Below are 21,260 nucleotides of genomic sequence, written 5' to 3'. Positions count from 1 at the left end.
AATCAAAGTTTGGATAAATCAATCTAGTGTGCCAGTGATAAACAAAACTTCTGCACTTCGGGCATCAATGTGGACAATCTTGATAACTCTTTGCTTAGCCTGGGCTCGCAGTGCGCTTACCTCCAGACACTAGGTCATGCGTGTCAACGAAATCCTCCCAAAACTGGAACAGAATCCAAACAGTGGGTAACACGTGTTGCACGGAATCTTCCCAGTGCTGAGATAGAATCGAGGGGCGTTCTCTGTATCAAATACCAGTATAGGTCCAGGCGCAGCGAAGTCGACTCCACAGGATAGCCACAAGGTGTATCAGGAGCAAATGTAAAAATAAAAAGCTCTCATGGTGAAGTATGCAAGCACTTTAAAATTTAATAAAGGTAAAAATGTGCTTACATTGAAAAAACGAATAAAACGCCAAACAGCGGCACTTCCGGTGGACGGTCAGGGTGTCACGTCACTTCCGGTCACATCTAACCTTATGCATTACGTCACGACACGTGACTTCATCGGAGTAACCTCCGATGAAGTCACGTGTCGTGACGTAATGCATAAGGCTAGATGTGACCGGAAGTGACGTGACACCCTGACCGTCCACCGGAAGTGCCGCTGTTTGGCGTTTTATTCGTTTTTTCAATGTAAGCACATTTTTACCTTTATTAAATTTTAAAGTGCTTGCATACTTCACCATGAGAGCTTTTTATTTTTACATTTGCTCCTGATACACCTTGTGGCTATCCTGTGGAGTCGACTTCGCTGCGCCTGGACCTATACTGGTATTTGATACAGAGAACGCCCCTCGATTCTATCTCAGCACTGGGAAGATTCCGTGCAACACGTGTTACCCACTGTTTGGATTCTGTTCCAGTTTTGGGAGGATTTCGTTGACACGCATGACCTAGTGTCTGGAGGTAAGCGCACTGCGAGCCCAGGCTAAGCAAAGAGTTATCAAGATTGTCCACATTGATGCCCGAAGTGCAGAAGTTTTGTTTATCACTGGCACACTAGATTGATTTATCCAAACTTTGATTTATATATTTGGACTTTTATTTTTGGATTTATTATCAGTTTTGGGTTATTTCACTAATTTTGAATTCACTGCATATCTTTATTGATTGTTATCAGTCCCCTATGGACTGTCTTTATAATTTCTCCCCTTAGCTTCCTGCTCGTTTTGTCTAGGGGAATCGGCTAGTTGTTTTAAAATATGAGCTGTACTTACCGTTTTCGAGATGCATCTTCTCCGTCGCTTCCGGGTATGGGTCTTCGGGAGTGGGCGTTCCTTCTTGATTGACAGTCTTCCGAGAGGCTTCAGACGGTCGCATCCATCGCGTCACTAGTAGCCGAAAGAAGCCGAACGTCTGTGCGGCTCTATACTGCGCCTGCGCACCGACGTTCGGCTTCTTTCGGAAAATCGTGACGCGATGGATGCGACCGTCGGAAGCCTCTCGGAAGACTGTCAATCAAAATAGGAACGCCCAGTCCCGCAGCCCATACCCGGAAGCGGCGGAGAAGATGCATCTCGTAAACGGTAAGTACAGCTCATATTTTAAAACAACTAGCTGATTCCCCTAGACAAAACGAGCATACATCTAGGGGGAAATAGTGTCATGTACGGGTGAACCCCCGCTTTTAAGAGAAAAAAAAAAAAAAACCTGCCTTTAACTGCACCTACCACATTTACAGTGCAATAGTGAAGCATTTATAAAGTGTTAGCTTGGTGCTGGGGGAGAGGCAGTGGGGGTTCCCTTTATCCCACAATGCACTGGGAAATTATAAAGAACTAGGACAGAGCTCCAGTCACTTCCTATGTGTACAGAGCAGCTGCCTTCATTTGTGGGCAAAGTCATCAATCCTGGACCAAGCCAAACGTCAGATGAAAGTATATGAATCCATCACCCAGAGAAATCATAATTTCGATCGCACAACAACCTAAACACGCCTCAAAGTAGATGCATTTCCTCTACATCACTTCACGCTAGAAAAACACTTTCATGGGCGTTTTGACAAGCTTTCTTCATGCTTTTAAAGCGCTTAAAAACACAACAAAAATGCGTCCAAACATCTTATGAGGCAATTTTTTTTTTTTTTCATATACTTTGTTACTGTTTTACTGCTAATTGTGGTTTTTATTGTACTGATGTTTTATACTTTTCAATATAAAGAAATTTGCAACTTATTTTTATTAAATACACCTTTAAAAATGCTGTAAGCGCGCTTATTGAGCAATTCTTCATAATCGACACGCATGACTTTTTTTAAAGTCGTACTATTGCTTACATAAAGTAACATTACATACGTTTTTAAAATGACTTTATTCTGTGAATGTTAATTTTTTATAATATTTGGCTTTTAATTCTAATCATGTATCCATTGATTTGCCATTAGGCTAGGTCTGTATCTGTGGATCTGAACATGGATGCATCGCTACAGATTGACATTCCAGATGCAATCAGCGAACGAGATAAAGTGAAATTCACCGTCCACACAAAGGTGAGATTAAAGTGACTTTTAGGAACAAAAACACACGGTGAGGAGGTTGGCTTTTTGATTTTATTTTTAATTATGTGGTGTGTAATTTATTTTTTATTTTTGCATGTTGCCTTGTGTACCTGGGACATATGCTAAAGGCCCTTGAATATGTCTGAATATATCTCTAAAGCTGTGTCCTAACTTGTATTGCTGTAGATGTACATGATATTCATGCAGCCTGCATATAGTTCTGTTGTAAATAAAAGCAGTAGTAAGCACTTCATGGGGTTCAGCACAATGGTCTGCATTGATTTACATTACTGTGCTCTGAAATCTGATGCAGACCACGTGTGTATTTATCAGTGGCGGCTGGTGCTCAAGATTTTTTTGGGGGCGCAAACAAACTGAAAAAGAAAAAACATCAATTGCAGCCACTGTGCCCATCAAACGCAGCCAGTGTGTTCCCATCAAACGCAGCCAATTTGAGTCATTGATGTCTTCTCCCGTCCTCTGTCATCTCTTCTATGATTGGACGTCCAATCACAGCGCCTGTCGCTTCAGCCATTCAGGTGACCAGTAACCAGACCCGGTGCACCTGATTGGCTGAGAGGCGGGTCGGTGTTAGGGAAGGGATTCCCTAACACAGTATTGTTTATACAGGGAACGCACAGCCGTGCGCCCTCTGTTTTAACCATTCGGAAGCCGATTAGAGCCTACAGGCTAGGTCTGTATCTGAGCCCACAGGCTCTAATCAGAAAGCCTATTAGAGCCTAAGGCTCTAATCAGGCACTTCCAAAACACACCCACCGCTGTAATTCAGATGGCAGGTGCTCAACAGGGTGCCGGACATCTGAGTAGTTGGCAGCAGCGACAATAGCTAGATTCATGCAATGTATCTATCTATTGAGTGACGGGTGCAGGAGAGAGGGGGCGGCGCTCCTGCGCCTACTATGGATGCGCTGCCACTGGTATTATCTACTGACAGTCCGTGCTGTCCATGAAGCTGTGCCTATAAAAGTGTCCCCCCCATTTGCGACTGCCCTAGGGTGATGTCATTCACCTGTGCCTTATGCAATTGGGCAAAATCAACCGACAAAAAATCCAGGATGAAGGGAAAACAGGAGTCTGTTATTGGTCATCTTCAGTAATGTTGGTTTCCTGGCTTTCATGCAGATCTAATTATTTGGCATGGCATAGTTTTGTGAAGCCCAATGGACATTGTGCCCAACAGGTTGTATTGATTATGACCAGCTAAACACACTAGACCTTGCAAAAGCCTGACCTTACCATTTTAACTTCCATATAAGACATTCTACTGCTTTAGCATAAAACAATATGGAAAGTGTGTGTACTGTATTATAATACAATTTTACAATTTATTTTGTAGACTACCCTGAACATTTTCCAGAACCCAGAGTTCTCTGTGACCCGCCAGCACGATGACTTCAACTGGTTACATGACTCTCTTACGGAGAACGAGGAGTATGCTGGCATTATTGTGGGTATTTTACATTTGCTGCATGCAGTCTTACTAATCATCTCCCCTGGCAAATGACCTCTTTCTTTTTTTTTTTTTTTTTTTTTTTTTTTTAAAGTGTATTTTGTGCGTGTGCTCGAGAGAGGAGCTGGACTGCAGGAGTTGGGAGTAGGCAGGCCTCCCCCAGAGGCAATCTGCCACCTTTCTCCATGCCCCGGGTGGCAATGGCGGGTGTGTGAGGGGGTCCTCCCACACAGCCCGCCCTACCTGCTCCGCTTTGAAGCCCAACGGGGCAGAGGGACTCCCTATAAGGGAGTGAGAGAATTAGCCCGCTCAACCAGCCCCATTAGTCCTTTGCCTCTCTTTAGAGACCGCGTGGTCAATGTGCATGTTAACCCAATTTAGAGTGCGTGTGTAGGTGTGGTGGTTTTTGTGGGAGGGGGGTGGGCGTACTAAGCACAGGCTTACCTCGCATAGCACACCCACCGGGAGCCGGGCTGAGACCACCAAACTCAATTCACATGAAGCCGAGACCGGGATCCGAACCTCTAGCTGCAGAGGTGAATGGCTTGTCAGCGCAGTGCCAATCGCGTTGAGCCACCGCAGCTCCTATCAAATGACCTCTTTCAACTCTAAGATGAGAATCTTTGGCAATAAAATAATATACTGCAATATATTGTTGCAGGATGTATAGGCAGAAGGTGGAAATGTAATTTAGGATTACCTTTTGGACTACTTGGATTGCAGTTGGCGCCTTTTCTTCTGCTGCCTCCTCTTGGCCATAAGCCTCCCACCTTGTATCGCACCCCTCTTTAACCACTTCAGCCCTGGACCATTTGGCTGCCCAAAGACCAGAGCACTTTTTGCGATTCGGCACTGCGTCGCTTTAACTGACAATTGTGCGACGTGGCTCCCAAACAAAATTTACATTTTTTTTTTTTTTTCCCCCCACAAAGTTTCTTTTTGGTGTTATTTGATCACCTCTGCGGTTTTGATTTTTTTCGCTATAAACAAAAAATAGAGTGACAATTTTGGAAAAAAATACTATTTTTTTGCTATAAAATCCCCCCCAAAAATATATAAAGTGTTTCCCTTAATTTGGGCCGCTACGTATTGTTCTACATATTTTTGGTAAAAAAAAATGGCAATAAGTGTTTGATTGGTTTGCACAAAAGTTATAGCGTCTACAAAATAGGGGATAGTTTTTATGGCATTTTTATTAATATTTTTTTTTTACTAGTGTGTTTTTTTTTTTTTTTTTTTTTTGTGTGACTGCGACATTATAGAGGACACTTTTGGCACTATTGTGGGGTCATTCACATTTATACAGCGATCAGTGCTATAAAAATGCACTAAATAATGTGTAAATGTGATTGGCAGTGAAGGCGTTAACCACTAGGGGCTAGGAAGGGGTTACGTGTGTCTTAGGGAGTTATTCTAACTGTTAGGGGCGGTGGCTTACCTTGACATGACACTGATCGCTGCTCCCGATGAGAGGGAGCAGACTATCGTGTCCTGTCACTAGGCAGAACGGGGAGATGCTTGTTTACACAGGCATCCCCCGTTCTGCAGCTCCGTGACGCGCGATCGCGGGACACCGGCGGACATAGAGTCCACGGGTCCCGCGGGCGCAATCACGGGGGTCGCGGCAGGGGTGCGTGCGCCACCGGCGGCAAATTTAAACTGACATATATTTTGCGTAGATTTGTCTGTCCGTGCCATTCTGCCGACGTATATGTACAGGACACTGTCCTTAAAGGGGTTGTAAAGGTTTGTTTTTTATTTTCTAAATAGGTTACTTTATGCTATGTTGGTTCACTTACCTTTTCCTTCTAAATGCTTTCTTTCTTTGTTTTCTTTGTCTGAATTTCTCACTTCCTTTTCCTCCTCGGTAAGGTGTTCAGTAAGCTGTTCTAAATGAATTTCCACCGCTCGGATGATGGTGGAAAGCTTACTGAGGAGAAACAGGAAGTGAGAAATTCAAACAAAGAAAAGAAACATTTAGAAGGGAAATCGAAAGAAAAGGTTAGTGAACCAACAATGCACTAGCTTAAAGGAACCAATTTAGAAAATAAAAGACGAACCTTTACAACCCCTTTAAGTGGTTAAAGCGACCCTTTTGCCAGACCTTTAGTTTCAACAACTGTCTTTTTATTCGAATATATGTTCATTTTACAATTTCGGGCTTCTTTACCTGTAAAACCCTTTGTCTCGTCCAAAAGGTGTAATAGGTGGAGGCCTTGCAGGTGTTGGGCTCTGTCATCTTGGATGTGATGTCAACAACACCAGCAGAGTCAGAACTGTCACTCAAGTGACACTTTATTATCATTAGAAGCTCAGTAAAGTTAAGATTATGTAGGGTGATGGTGGAAAGGGCAGAGGAGCTGGGCTAGCACAGACTCCCAGAGAGAAAAAGCAGTGGGAGGCTGCCGTCTCGTGCAGCACATCATGGCCACTCGCATGGAGTGGTCGTCCCTGGACATGAACTGTCTGCGTCTGGAGCCGAACATGCATGCATGAGAGATTACATGCGCGTAGCTGCAATTTAGCTGCAGGAGTTGGCATCCTGGGGCTGCTTCCCGCAGGTAATCACGGGAACCCCTTCAGCGTTTCTTGCATCCAATTGGAGTGCAGATGCATTTGCAGGTATGAATGCACCCCACGCCTCATGTGGGGTTTAATACGCAGGTAGCTCAAAGAAAAAGATGCACAAGCCGATTGTTTACTTTATATCCAGAAAAGGAGCATATGGGAAGAACAGGTAATTTACAGGTGTGCATTAAAGTTTTCTAGCTACTTTATTTATGGCTTTATGTACAGATATATCACCCTGTTGGCTTTCTTCTGACAGAGTAAGCCAAATAAGGCTTATATCTTGACAAGTTTACAGTAATATTTCACATTCCTCCACTTCAAAAATGTTCTTCCTATCTAGATTCCACCTGCACCTGCAAAACCTGACTTCGATGGGCCCAGGGACAAAATGCAGAAGCTGGGTGAAGGAGAAGGCTCTATGACAAAGGATGAATTTGCCAAAATGAAACAGGAATTGGAGGCGTATGTACTGTCTTTGTATTCGACTTTTTAATATAATGAATCTGAATTCTCACTGGTGCTTTTGTGCTTCCACTGTGGTGTTAAAAATCTTGCTTGCTGCATTTTCAGTCAGCTAAAAAAAAAGCAACTCCTCCACAGAAATGCATTGAAAATGCAGTAAGAACGCAAACCCCATAACCAGTAAAAATCGCATGCGTTTTTCAGCTCCTTTTTTTTTTTTTTTATCGGAAAAATGCTGATAACACCAAGGGCTTTTTTTTTCTTTGGTTCTATTTTCAAAAAGGTTAGGGCAAGGTAGCAATTTTTTTTCAGCCAAGTGCTCTCGCTCTCCTTCCTTTCAAAGCGGTAACGGATTTTTACTTTTCTGGAATGTCACCTAAACAATCTATTCTATATTAGACAAGAGCGGCTTTTGTACTACATTATTAGATCTGAAGAAAATTGTGAAATTGGATTGTAAAGTGTCTGGCTTAAAGGGGTCGTAAAAGGTAAAAACATTTTTCCCTAAATTGCTTTCTTTACCTTAGTGCAGTCCTCCTTCACTTACCTCATCCTTCGATTTTTCTTTTAAATGTCCTTATTTCTTCTGAGAAATCCTCACTTCCTGTTCTTCTGTCTGTAACTACACACAGTAATGCAAGGCTTTCTCCCTGGTGTGGAGAAAGCCTCTTGAGGGGGCGAGCAGGCAAGTCGGGACCCTAATTACTTTGCAGATAGAGAAAGGAGCTGTGTGTTAGTGGGTGTCCTGACACTCCTGCTCAGCCCCTCCCCCCTCAGGAGGCTTTCTCCACACCAGGGAGAAAGCCTTGCATTACTGTGTGGAGTTACAGACAGAAGAACAGGAAGTGAGGATTTCTCAGAAGAAATAAGGACATTTAAAAGCAAAATCGAAGGATGAGGTAAGTGAAGGAGGACTGCCCCAAGGTAAAGGAAGCTATTTAGGGAGAGAAAAAAATTGTCTTTACAACCCCTTTAACTGAGGACCCAGTTACTGCAGTTTGGGACCATTGTTATGGCCTGATGAGAGTGGTAGAGACTCAAACAGATTCTACCACTAAAGTCCCAGAATATATCTAAGTAGGTGATTCACATATTAGTATATTCTTTCCATCGGTATTAAATTGGCTGTCTAAACTCAATTTTTATTCATTGAATTCAAGACTGGGATTAAGAATGTTTCCTCGCACAAGCATGATTTTATGAAATTTTGTCCAACCAAAACTGTCAGGAGGTTTTGTTGGTAAAGAGGCTCTGAGTCACTATGGTCCCAGCATAATATGCATATTCTCTTACAGTTGCGGGTTGCCACTTGGACAAGTGACCTTCTTTCATCTAACGCTTTGATTAGTGTTAGTCATTTATACGATTCTTCTGTTCTTGTGAAACGCCCAAAGTAGAGGCCCTGTGAAGCGATGCTTGGACACGCACAGAAATCAAAGGCAGGCCATAGATACAATTTTCTTGGTTGCAGGAAAGAAAATTGATTCCTCAACAGTCAGTGTTAATGAGAAAATCCCTTCCATGGAGCTATTGTGTCCTCCCTGCAAGGAGCCATCCTTGCCAGGAATGCAGCATCCTAAAAATCCGACAACAAGCTTGTACAATCTACCCATACATGTTTCAAATCTTGGCCAGTCCTTGCTGAAATGTCTGCGATTCAAACTGTCTATGGCTGGCTTAAAGGAGATGTACAGCCAAATCTCATTTGGCTGTACTTCTCCTGTGCGTCACAGGAGTGCAGTCCGTTCTGCACTCCTGTGACCTGTTTTCAGCAAACTTGGGCTGAAGCCTGCTGTCGGTTGACGTCATCAGGCTGGGGCATGATCGCGACAATATGGTCTGTGTCCTTCCACCACCCTGGATCGGCACCTGGCCCAGCCTCCCGGCAAACTGCTGAGGCAGAGCCAGACACTCCCGCTCCCTCCACAGCTCGGCACTCCATTGAGCATGGGGGGAGGCAGAGCAGAGAGCCGGTGACTGACAGTCACTGGCTCTCAGCTCTTGGAGCTGGCGGGGAGAAAGATGCAGCATCGGACCAATGCTGCATCCACCTAGTTGAGTATGATTCCTAAAAAAAAAAAACCCTGAACTTCTTAACCACTTCCATACCAGGCACTTACACACCTTCCCGCCCAAGCCAATTTTCAGCTTTCAGCACTGTCGCACTTTGAATGGCAATTGCGCGGTCATGCTACACTGTACCCAAACAAAATTGGCGTCCTTTTTTCCCCACAAATAGAGCTTTCTTTTGGTGGTATTTGATCACCTCTACGTTTTTTTTTATTTATTTTTTTTGCGCCGCAACAACTAAAAAAAGACAGAAAATTTTGAAAAAAAATTACGTTTTTATTTTTTTCTGTTAAACTTTTTTGTAAATAAGTAAGTTTTCTTTCAATTGCGGGCACTGATATGGCGGCACTGATGGGCACCGATGAGATGGCACTGATGGACATCGATGAGGTAGTAATGATGGGCACAGATGAGGTGGCACTGATTGGCGGCACTGATGGGCACACATAGGCGGCACTGATGGGCACACATAGGCGGCACTGATGGGCACACATAGGCGGCACTGATGGGCACACATAGGCGGCACTGATGGGCACACATAGGCGGCACTGATGGGCACACATAGGCGGCACTGATGGGCACACATAGGCGGCACTGATGGGCACACATAGGCGGCACTGATGGGTGGCACTTATGGGTGGCACTGATGGATACTTATGGGTGGCACAGATAGGTGGGCACTGGGCATGGATGGGCACTGTGGGGTGGCACTGATGGACACTGTGGGGCAGCACTGATTCTCATGTTGCCAGTCAGTGCCCATTTGTGGGCACTAATTGGCATAATTTTTTTTTTTTTACAGGCTTTTATTTTTTTGTTTGGCCCACCCTGGTGGTCCAGGGTGGGCTTCCCTGGTGGTCCAGTGTGGCGATCCGAGGGGGGGCTGCGCTGATAAACAATCAGCGCGAACCCCCCCTGTCAGGAGAGCCGCCGATCGGCTCTCCTTTACTCGCGTCTGTCAGACGCGAGTGAGGAAGAGCCATCAACGGCTCTTCCTGTTTACATCGTGAGCAGCCGTGATTGGACACGGCTGATCACGTGGTAAAGAGTTTCCGCCGGAGGCTCTTTACCGAGATCGGAGATGCAGGGTGTCAGACTGACACCTCGCATCACCGATCGCCGCGCTGCGCGCCCCCACGGGCGCGCGTGGCATGAAATCCTGCAGGACGTTCTGGAACGTCCAGTCAGGATTTCAAAACCACTTCCCGGACGTAAATCGGCTATAGGCCGGGCGGGAAGTGGTTAAAGTGGTTGCAAACCCATTGCAACCATTTTAACCTACAGGTAAGCCTACCTGTAGGTGCAACAAATGGCCGTAGACATCAGGCACAGGCAAACTGAGCGTGCCGCTTTTTAACGGTGATCGGCCGTTAGTGGCGGCACCTGCGCGAGTGACATCATCTTTGCTCCAGCCAGTCACAGCGCCGGAGCAGCGATATCCGGAAGTCACCCCGGGTAATCATGGCGGCGACAGAGGAGGTGACGCTGCGGGGACTTCAATCTCAGGGAAGTTCTTCCCAATGAGCTAGTGTTTGTTTTTGTTTTTTTTTGAGGGTTTACTTCCTCTTTAAGCTTTCTTGTGCACTTTTAGACATGTAAATCCAAGTCTTCTTTTTTTTTTTTTTTTTTTTTTTTTCAAAGCAGTCTGAATACGAATTTAAACATTGAAATTCTGCACTTCACCGGTGTTTGTGTTTTTTTTTTTAGATCCAGTATTGCACATCTTGCACATCAAATATAGCACATCTAGGGTTACGTGAATTCCTATCTAAAATAATAGAACTCCCTTTGTACATAACTGTCAAAGCCCAACCCCTGACTATAAACTCTGTAGCTTTATGCTCAGTGTTCCTATAATGGTTTCCCAAAAGTTACATTCAAGGCACGCTGTGAATGATAACTTTGTCGTAGTTGCTCGTGTCCCCAGCCGGACTGTCAAACCTGAAATGGATGGTGTAATAACCGCTTCTGAGGGGGTCAGAGTCTAAGCTGCTGTTTCTTTCCATCAAGTTGCACTTTAGGACATTTTGGCTTTTTTTGGTAAACAAAATCTAATAAACTGTAATAACTACACATCCATTCAACAGATTTTTAAATGGTTTATTTTCCTTTAACAATTTTGGCTAGCAGCTGTGGTTATTGGCAGGAAATAATTGTTTTTAGCAGCTTGGCAGACGATGCTCCTCCATCGTAACGCTGTGTATGTGGAGCTGTGTCCAGGGTTTATATTGCATACAGATAATCCCCGAGGATTAAAGTGTCCTGGGCTCGCAGAGTGGAACACAAAGGCTGGTGTGCCAGATGTGTGCAGGAGGACAACACGACTGCCAGCGTTTTTATGCTGTGATTTTTTTTTCTGTTTGGGAAAATGAATTTGCTTTATACGAAATCTGCACAAATCTGAGAATTTGTGAACAGTATTGTTCTACTTGGCTGCAATAATGAATTGTACACTTGTTCAATGTCACCTTGCATTCTGTAACTTTGTTCCCTTGTGCTTCCAGGGAATATCTGGCAGTTTTTAAGAAAACTGTGTCTGTCCATGAAGTTTTTCTTCAGAGAATTGCCTCTCATCCCATCTTGAGCAAAGACCGAAACTTCCATATATTCCTGGAATACGACCAAGATGTAAGCACCCTTCCTTCCTGTGTAGAGGCCGAGGCCTGGACGCTGACACAGCTGTTTGATTGCTGATATTTTTCCATTTAGTTGCAGTTTTCTCATTCAGTTATGTAGTGTCACAACCCCCTTTTTTTTTTTTTTTTTTTTAAGAAAGAGTAAAGCGGCTAAACCAGTGTTAATTTCTTAGACTAAAACATTTTAGTCGACCTAAATGAATAATATTTTAGTTGACTAAAATTGCATTTTAATCAAAAGACACACGATCAGTCAAACCGATGAGAACGTTCTGATGGACCGTTTTCATCGGACCAAACCGATCGTGTGTGGGCCCCATCAGTTATTTATCCATAGATTAAAAAAAAGCAATCTTGTTTTAAATTTAACCGATGGATACCTAACCGATAGAAAAAAAACGATCGTTTGTAGGCACTTCCATCGGTTAAAAATCCACGCATGCTCCGAATCAAGTTGATGCATGCTTGGAAGCATTGAACTTCTTCTTCTTTTTTTTTTTTAGCACGTCGTTGTGTTTTACGTCACCGCATTCTGACACGATCAGTTTTTTTAACTGATGGTGTGTAGGTCATCAGTCAGCTTCATCGGTTAACTGATGAACGGTCCTTCAGACCGTTCTCATCGGATGGACCGATCGTGTGTACAGGGCATTGATTGAAATTTGACTTCAAAATTAACATTGGTCTGTAGTGCAATTTCGTACCTCAATACCATAAATAATAACCTATTTGATTTTTCACTTCAGCAGTATATGCGTTTGGAAATTGTAGAGAAATGTTAACTAATGCATTACAATTTAATTACACCCATTAGATTTTGGTTGACTAAAATTATACTGGACTAAAACTATAAAATGGTATTTTAGTCCTAAGACTAAATCAAAGGTTGCTGCCAAAATTAACACTGCAGCTAAATACGCACCTAAGATGCATAGTTGAAAGGCTTTCCCATAATTTGGACGTATACATTGAAAAAACCCTCCTAGACCTCTAGATCATCTCTTCTTCCATATTCTGAAAATGTATAGATGGGGCACCCTACCAGACCAAAATATACTTCAACTGTTGTAAAATCTACAAACGCACCCACAATAAAAACATGGGACACTGGAGCCAGTTTGCATTTCCCTTCCTGTTAAGCCTCCGGAAAAGTTTGCAGGATTCAAAAGGAGCTTGTTTGCTTTGCTAAAAAAAAATAAAAATCTTGATTAAATTTGAAACACTCCATCAAACAGAAACAAAAGAACATGGTGTGTAGTCATCACACTTCCTCAAAGCTTTTAGCGTATGTCTTTTGTACCTGTGTTTTTTTTTTTTTTTTTTTAAATATATAATCACATACAGGAATGAAAATGTTCTGTGTTGACCGTCCATCCATTCTATGTAGGTCAGAAGTTGAGCTTTACTTGGATGCTATGGATAAAGCAATGCTAATCGCACATTTTGAGATCTGTTTTGTTTTTAAGGATGTGGTAGCTAATGCACGATCTTTCTGATTTTAGTTAAGTGTAAGGCGGAAAAACACTAAAGAGATGTTTGGTGGATTCTTCCGAAGTATGGTGAAGAGTGCTGATGAAGTTCTTCTCTCCGGAGTAAAGGTGGGGGTCCCTAGAGGCTTCATATCTTTCAATATTTTATATTTATGTGTGTGTGTGTGTGTGTGTATCTACAGTGGGGTAAATAATTATTTGATGCCCCTGCAGATTTTATAGGTTTGCCCACTTACAAAGAAATTAAGGGTCTATAATTGTTATTGGTGTATTTTAAATGAGGGACACAGAATCGCGCACACCATCCTGGTTGGCGTGTCTCTCTAATCCAGAACAAACGCTTGATACAAACGTTCTAAATTTGAGTTGCAGTTCAGTGAGTAAAATAAGTATTTGATCCTCCTACCAACCAACAGCAATTCTGGCTCCCACAGACTGGCTACAGTAGGTGCTCATGTGGTACGCAGATTAGTCCTGTCAATTTAAGAAGGTGCGCCCAACGACAACTTGTTATGTGTATAAAATGCACCTGTCCCCAGAATCTTTCTTCGATTTAAACCTCACCATCATGGGCAAGACCAAAGCTGTCAAGACATCAGTGACCTGTAGACATTGTAGACCTGCACAAGGCTGGATTGGGCTATAAAACCATAAGCAAGAAGCTTGGTTAGAATGAGACAACTGGTGGAGCTTTTATTTGTAAATGGAAGAAATACAAATTGACTATCAATTACACTCGGTCTGGAGCTACATGCAAGATTTTTCCTCATGGGGTAAGGATGATCATGAGAAAAGTGAGGGATCAGCCTAGAACTACATGGGAGGAGCTTGTGAGTGATCTCAAGGCAGTTGGGACCATAGTCACCACACAAACAATTGATAACACAATACACTGCAATGGATTGAAATCCTACAGCACCCGCAAGGTCCCTCTCCTCGAAGGCCCATGTACAGGCCCATCTGAAGTTTGTCAATGAACATCTAAATAATGCAGAGAAGGAATGAAAGTGTTGTGGCCAGATGAGACCGAAATTGAGCTCTTTGGCATTAACGTGACTCGCTGTGTTTGGAGGAAGAATAATGCTGACTATGACCCAAAGAACACCATCCCTAAAGTCGAGCACAGAGGCAGAAACATTATGCTTTGGGGCTGTTTTTCTGCTAAAGGTACAGGCCGACTTTGCTGCATTGAGAAGCCAATGGACAGGGTCATGTATTGTAAAATCTTGGATGAGAAGCTGCTTCTCTCAGCCAGAACACTGAAGATGGGTCGTCCAGCATGACAATGACCCAAAACATACTGCCAAGGCAACAAAGGGGTGGCTCAAGAAGAAGCAGCGCAGTAAGGTCATGGAGTAGCCTAGCCAGTCTCCAGACCTTAAATGAGTTGTAAAGGAAAATGTTTTTTCACCTTAATGCAATCTATGCATTAAGGTGAAAAACATCTGATGCTGCCGAGCCCCGGTTATACTTGCCTGTCCCCTCGAAAGTCCCGCACGGTCCCGATATCCTCTTCGCCACTCAGCCTGGCCACTGATTGGCTAGAGCGGATGGATTGAGAGCAGCGCAGCCATTGGCTGGCGCTGCTGTCAATCACATCCAGTGACGCAGTGCGCTGAGGGGCGGGGCCGAGTGACACAGCCCGCAATTAGTGACCACCATGCGAGCTCTCGCATGACTGTGGTGACTAATTGCGGGGAGGACCAGAGACACCCGCCGAGGGACCCCAGAAGACATGGATCGGGGCCACTCTGTGCAAAACGAACTGCACAGTGAAGGTAAGTATTTTTTTTTTTGATTGATTAAACAGTGCTCTGTAAGATGTTCAAAGCTTTGGATATTTTTTTTTTTTTAATGCCAATCCCTGCTTTAAAATTCTTCACACCTTTTTATCCCTGACCTGTCTGGTGTGTTCCTTGGCCTTCCTGATTTTATTTGTTCATTAAAGCGGTGGTTCACCCTGCAGAACAACATTTCAGCATTAAATTCGGCATTGTAGCGCGAGCTACAGTATGCCGGTCTTAATTTTTTTATTCCCGTACTCACTGTTATATCGTACATAGTAGATTCTGACTGCCCGCGGGGAATGGGCGTTCCTTTCAAGAGGGAGGGTGATTGACGGCCGGCTCTGGCACGTCACGCTCCCCGAAGACAGCCGGAGTAGGTCTCGGGTCTTCACGGCGCCTGCGCACAGACTATGCGCAGGCGCCGTGAAGAGCCAAGCCTATTTCGGCTATTTCCGGAGAAGCGTGACGCGCCAGAGCCGACCGTCAATCACCTTCCGTCTGGATTGGAACGCCCATTCCCTGTGGGCAGTCGGAATCTACTATGTACGATATTAACAGTGAGTACGGCGATAAAAAAATTAAGACCGGCATACTGTAGCTCGCGCTACAATGCCGAATTTTAGGCTAGAAGAAAAAAAAAATTTGTTTTTTATTTTATAGGGTGAACCCCCGCTTTAAGGTTCTCTAACAAAGCTATGAGGGCTTTAAGGAACAGCTGTATTTATTCTGAGATTACACACAGGTGGACTCTGTTTACTAATTAGATTACTTCTGAAGGCAATTGGTTCCACTAGATTTTAGTTAGGGGTATCAGAGTAAAGGGGGCTGAATACAAATGCAAGCCACACTTTTTTCATATATTTGTAAAAGATTCTGAAAAGCATGTATCTTCCACTTCACAAATATGTGCCACTTTGTGTTGGTTTATCACATAAATATCCCAATAAAATACATTTACATTTTTGGTTGTAACATGACTGTGTGTATATCTGTCTCGGTGTCTTTCTCCATGTTGATTGCATAGTTCTTACACAATGACTCTTCTATGGTGTAATCCTTTCCTACCTCCTAACCTCATCTCTCATCACTTTTTCCTCTGCACAGGAAGTTGATGAATTCTTTGAGCAAGAAAAAATCTTTCTTGTGAATTATCACAATAGGATCAAGGATTCCAGTTTTAAGGCTGAGAAAATGACAAGATCCCATAAAAGTTTGTATACTTTTTGCAGAATTCTCATGCCGTGTATGGATTTGCAAGCTGCGCTCATAGCATATTTGAATGGACAAGAACGATGCGTTTTTGTTGCAAGGAATCTGTTTGAATAGAAGGGGCATGGTTTTTATTCGAACTTGATTTGAAGTAACTCCTGAACTTCTGTGTAGCCATTTGCTACACCGAAGTCTGTTATTCCTTCCCTCAGCGGGATAATGTGGTCTTCTATCTAGAAAGGCAGCTCTGGTGCCATGCCAGTGCCACCTACAGGGGGTGGACTTGCTTTATGGGTGCCTCTGTATGCCGCTGCTTTTCCTACATTCCCAAGTGCCCACTTATACGCTTTGTAACAGTTCCACAAGTCCAAGTAAAATAGAGTTGCGATACTTGCCATTCGTTCCTCTGGAGGGCACTCGGATAGTGCATATTGAAGAGATTACACTTCTGGCCTCTGTAAAATCACAGTAGTGGGTCTTTGTGTTTCAGGTAAGTAGGTGTCCAGTACAGCAATCCAAGTAAAAAAAAAAAAAACCCCAGGCCTTTATGGCGGGTCTCTATGTAATCATAAATTCAAAAGGCTAAAACCAAATAAAGCATTCAGCTAATTAAGTTTCTTCGAGCAAAGCGCATGTATTTTTTAGGCACTTAAATATGACTGCCTTGAAAAAGAGTGCACTTTGCACGAGAAACATTAGTTCGGATGTGTTTTTATTTGTTGCCTGCCGTGCGTGCCCTTGATTTTGTTTTCTTGGATTGTTGCATTGGATACCTTGTGAGTTGGCTCAGGACACCTTGGGCGGTTTGTAGGATGACGCGCCCTGCAGAGCACTCCTCATAGCAGCCACAGCATGTTGGCAGATTTACTTGCCCAAGGAGTTGACCAGAAAGGTAACAGCTTGGTGATTTGCGGTTTCGCTTGGCTTTTTTTTTTTTTTTTTTCTTCTCTAACTGCCACTATGGTGTGTTGTGTTTGCTTTGAGAACCAGTTACATCAGAGCTTATTGAAGAATCTGAACATTCCGTCTTAAAATAATATTGTACAAATATATTTAAGAAAACTTTGACTCAAATGTTGGCTTTACTTGATTTGTCTGAGCTGGACACTTCAGCTTGAGAGTCCAAGGTCACCTAAAGTGGGGGGACTATTTGTGAGGACGGGGAGGTTCATGCATTACTTGCACACCTTGCAGTCTATACAGTTCATGAATAGGGCTGCTGAAGTGATCTAATGCAGTGGTCATCAACTCCTGTCCTCAGGACCCACTAACGGGCCAGGTTCTTTCTGTATTACCTTGGGGAGATGCAGACTAGAATACTGCAATCACTGAGCAGCAAGTGTTTAAGGGACGAGGATTTAATCTTTTATGGTTTCAGAGCGGTCATTCACATAGCTGCGAACATGTTAAAGCAATAATTGTAGGGCCAATATTTATGATGACTCTAAACTGATATCCCGTAAAAGCCTTTGAAGTCACTTATGGACAGTTTTTGGTACTGTCGTTTGTGGCCATTTCATGGGCATGTGCAGTTTTTTTTACTAAACATCATATCTGTTAAATTTTACCAAAAATAATTGGGCATTTGTGTGCACTGAAGTTCCCCAAGTGTATCTTTTCCTGCATTTGATAAACAGCTGTGCAAATATTGTATGATGTACAAAAATTGTAACAGCCGCCGTTTTTATTCTCCAGGGCCTTGTTTTTTTCAGAAAATTGTATGTCTGAGGGTTCTAGGTAATTTTCTAGTTCTGTTTTTAAAGTGGCTTCTGACATTAAAGCTGGCCATTCATGGGTCAGACTTTTTTTTAAATTCAGAATGGAAAAAAAAATGCAAATTTCTCCATCCATGCAACAGGTGGATTGGGGAATTCTCCCTGCTGAGTTGTTGTATTCGGACAGCGGGGGAGGCTCCCCCCCCCCCCCCCCACTGTCAGAATACACAGATCAGCACTGCAGACTATTACCTGTTTGTGTAAATGGTGGTCTATGGTATCTGTAAGGCCGCGTACAGACGAGCGGACCTGTCCGATGGAAACGGTCCGCATGCCGTTTTCATGGGACATGTCCGCTCAGAGATTTTGGTCTGATGGTTGTACACACCATCAGACCAAAATCCCTGCGGACAGCGAACGCCGTGACGTGGCCGCGACGTGCGCAACCCTGGAAGGTCAATGCTTCCACGCATGCGTCGAATCACTTCGACGCATGCGAGGGCTTTTGGCCGAGCGGACATGTCCGGTGAGTCGTACAGACGACCGGACAGGCTTCCAGCAGACATGTTTCATAGCATGCTAAGAAACATTTGTCCGCTTGAAACCTGTCCGCTAGGCCGGGAATCCGGTCCGGTCGGCCGTACAGACGACCGAACATGTCCGGGGAAACATTTCCTTAGTCGAAGTCTAATCCCATTTAACAAATAACTGCTAGGTAGAATAAATGATTCTGTTAACTACACATCATATTGTAAAAAAAAACATGAGATGCAGAGATGTCACTGCTCTTGGTGCAGCGATATACTGTAGTTTGGTCAGTGAGTACATTCCTATTTCCAAGATTCTGACAATCCTTCTTTTTTTTTTTGTCCAGTATAACAAAGCTTTTAAATGTTTCTAGTTTTGCTAAGAAACGATGATAAAAAGTGAGATTGCTTTATTGCTGCACTGGGAGTTGCTCGTTCCTTGCCTTTATTGTCTACCAGTAGTGCCATGACCCTCTATGCCTTTCTATTATTGCTTCCTGCTTTCTTTGCAGATGTTGCTGATGATCACATCCATGTTTCGGCTGCCATGGTCTCTGTGGCTGAATCGGAGAGCACACCACTTAGAAAGTAAGTGCAACTGTCAGCTGTGGGCGGAAAAGAATGTGGAGTAGGAAGTCGTTTTAATGACTTCCCCTTTGTTGGATAAACGCATTCCATTCAGCAGAGGCCCATAACTCTCACAATGGTCTCATCTAGTGCGCCCAATGTTCAAAGTTCTTTAGTGAGCAAAGGAATGTCTGTCATCTAGAATGCACCACAGGGGGGCAGTGTTGTTTTTGGTTTAGCTTTTTAAGTGTGGCCTAGCATTGCCATAAAAATGCTGTGATAATATGAACAATTTGTCTGGTTGTTTACTGTGTGATTGAGGCTATTTTATAATGACACCAAGCACAGGACACAAAATTATAGAAATATAAACGTGGAAGGAATTTAGCGCATTTGCCTACATTCAGTGAGTTCAAACAGATTGGGGAGCTTGCGGTCTTCCAACTGTTAATCAATCTGGTTCAGTGCAAGGAAGCAGCTAAGTACCATTGTTAAGAAAATTACAACATTTTGGGTGTTGGGGTGAAATTTAAATGTTTTTTTTATTTTTTTTATTTAATCGGATAATTCTAACCCTTGAAACCACTAAGAAACTCATTCACTCCCTTGTTATCTCTCGCCTTGACTATTGTTACTCCCTCCTCATTGGCCTACCTCTCTGCAAGCTATCCCCTCTTCAGTCTATCATGAATGCTGCTGCCAGACTCATCCACCTTATCAACAGTTCAGTGTTCGCCACTCCTCTCTGCTAATCCCTCCACTGGCTTTCCATTGCCCAATGAATAAAATTCAAAACAATAACCTACAAAGCCATTTACAACTCTGCCCAGAGCTAGATCACCCAAACCGTCCTCTTCGATTCTCTGGAACTCACTACCCCAATCTGTCCAGTTCTCTTTTACGTCAGGGGTGTGAAACTCAAATTTCATTGTGGGCCGCATAAGCATTATGATTGTTCTCAAAAGGACTGGTTGTATCTGAGAGATTAGATGTCCAGCTCATCCCCTCCCCTTACATTAATGTCAAAAGCCACCCCACCATCAGGAGTTGAGTCCCCCACTCTCCCTTACATCAGTGTACCCCCCTTTCCTTATGCTGCTGCTGGGAAGAAGCTGGATGCATTGCTTGAAAGCAGAAAGTAGGGGGTCTGAGAGGTGCGAGGGCCACATGAAATGGCCTGGAGGGCCGAATTCGGCCCGCGGACCTTGTGTTTGACACCTGTGTCCTACTTTGTCCACTTTTAGGCGATCCCTGAAAACTCATCTCTTCAGGGAGGTCTATCCTGCCTTCAGCTAACAACCAAATCTTCTATCTCCCTCATCAGTTCATATCTCAGTTGCTGCCTTTTGTTTCACCAGGCCCTCCCTATTAGATTGTAAGCTCGCTGGAGTAGGGCCCCTCTAACCCTCTTGTACTGAATTGTTGTATTGTCTCCCTTTTTATATGGTAAAGCGCTGTGTAAACTTTTGGCACTATATAAATCCTATATAATAAAAAAAACACAAGTAATGCGACTTTATTCATAAACTTCGAACCCCAATTGCAAAAAAGTTGGGACACTGTATAAAATTCACATAAAACGGAATGCAGTGGTTTTAAAATATCCTAAACCATATTTGATTCACAATAGCAAATGGAAAACCTATCAAACCTTTAAACTGAGAAAAGGTACCATTTTAAGACAAAAATTGAAATTGATGGCAGCAACTTGTGTCAAAGTTGGGACAGGGCAACAAAAAGCTGGCAAAGTTTGAAAAAAGCTGGAAGAACAATTATGCAACTAATTAGGTTAATTGCCTACAGGTCAGGAAGATGATTGGGTATAAAAAGAGCCATCTTGGAGGGATAGTCTCAGAAGTAAAGGTGGTCAGATGTTCATCATTCTGAAAAGCTGCATCTTAAAATTGTTGAACCATTTCAGAATGTTGATCAAGCTAAAATTGCAAAGACTTTAAATATATAATCATTTTACAGTATATAATATCAAACGATTGAGAACCTGGAGAAACCACTGTGCTCATGGAGTAAGGTTGGAACACGGTATTGGATGCCCCTGATGATTGGGCCCTCAGGTTACACTGCGTTTAAAAAGGGCATGATTCTGTGATGGCCATCACTACATGGGTTCAGGAACGCCTCTGAAGATCACTGTCCAGTTTGCCGAGCCATAAAAAAATACGAATTAAAGTTCTATCGTGCAAAGAAGCCATATCTGAACATCATGCAGAAATGCTGCCATCTTCTCTGGACCAAAGC

General features: G+C 43.3%; 1 protein-coding gene across 1 annotated transcript in view; it reads left to right on the top strand.

The window, feature by feature from the left end:
• The window catches only part of SNX5 (sorting nexin 5), a 77,839-nt gene that overhangs the window by 36,729 nt on the left and 19,850 nt on the right, over positions 1-21,260 (top strand). Inside the window, exons 2-8 of the mRNA XM_040351194.1 lie at positions 2,386-2,490; positions 3,857-3,967; positions 6,882-7,003; positions 11,578-11,701; positions 13,212-13,307; positions 16,091-16,196; positions 18,950-19,025. Coding sequence (XP_040207128.1) covers positions 2,386-2,490; positions 3,857-3,967; positions 6,882-7,003; positions 11,578-11,701; positions 13,212-13,307; positions 16,091-16,196; positions 18,950-19,025 — 740 coding nt within the window. The remainder of the gene's footprint in view (positions 1-2,385; positions 2,491-3,856; positions 3,968-6,881; positions 7,004-11,577; positions 11,702-13,211; positions 13,308-16,090; positions 16,197-18,949; positions 19,026-21,260) is intronic.

This window comes from Rana temporaria, chromosome 4 (genome assembly GCF_905171775.1).
Source record: "Rana temporaria chromosome 4, aRanTem1.1, whole genome shotgun sequence".
NCBI lineage: Eukaryota > Metazoa > Chordata > Amphibia > Anura > Ranidae > Rana > Rana temporaria.
Note: the sequence above shows the minus strand (reverse complement) of the source record. Positions and strands in the feature narration are given on the sequence as shown.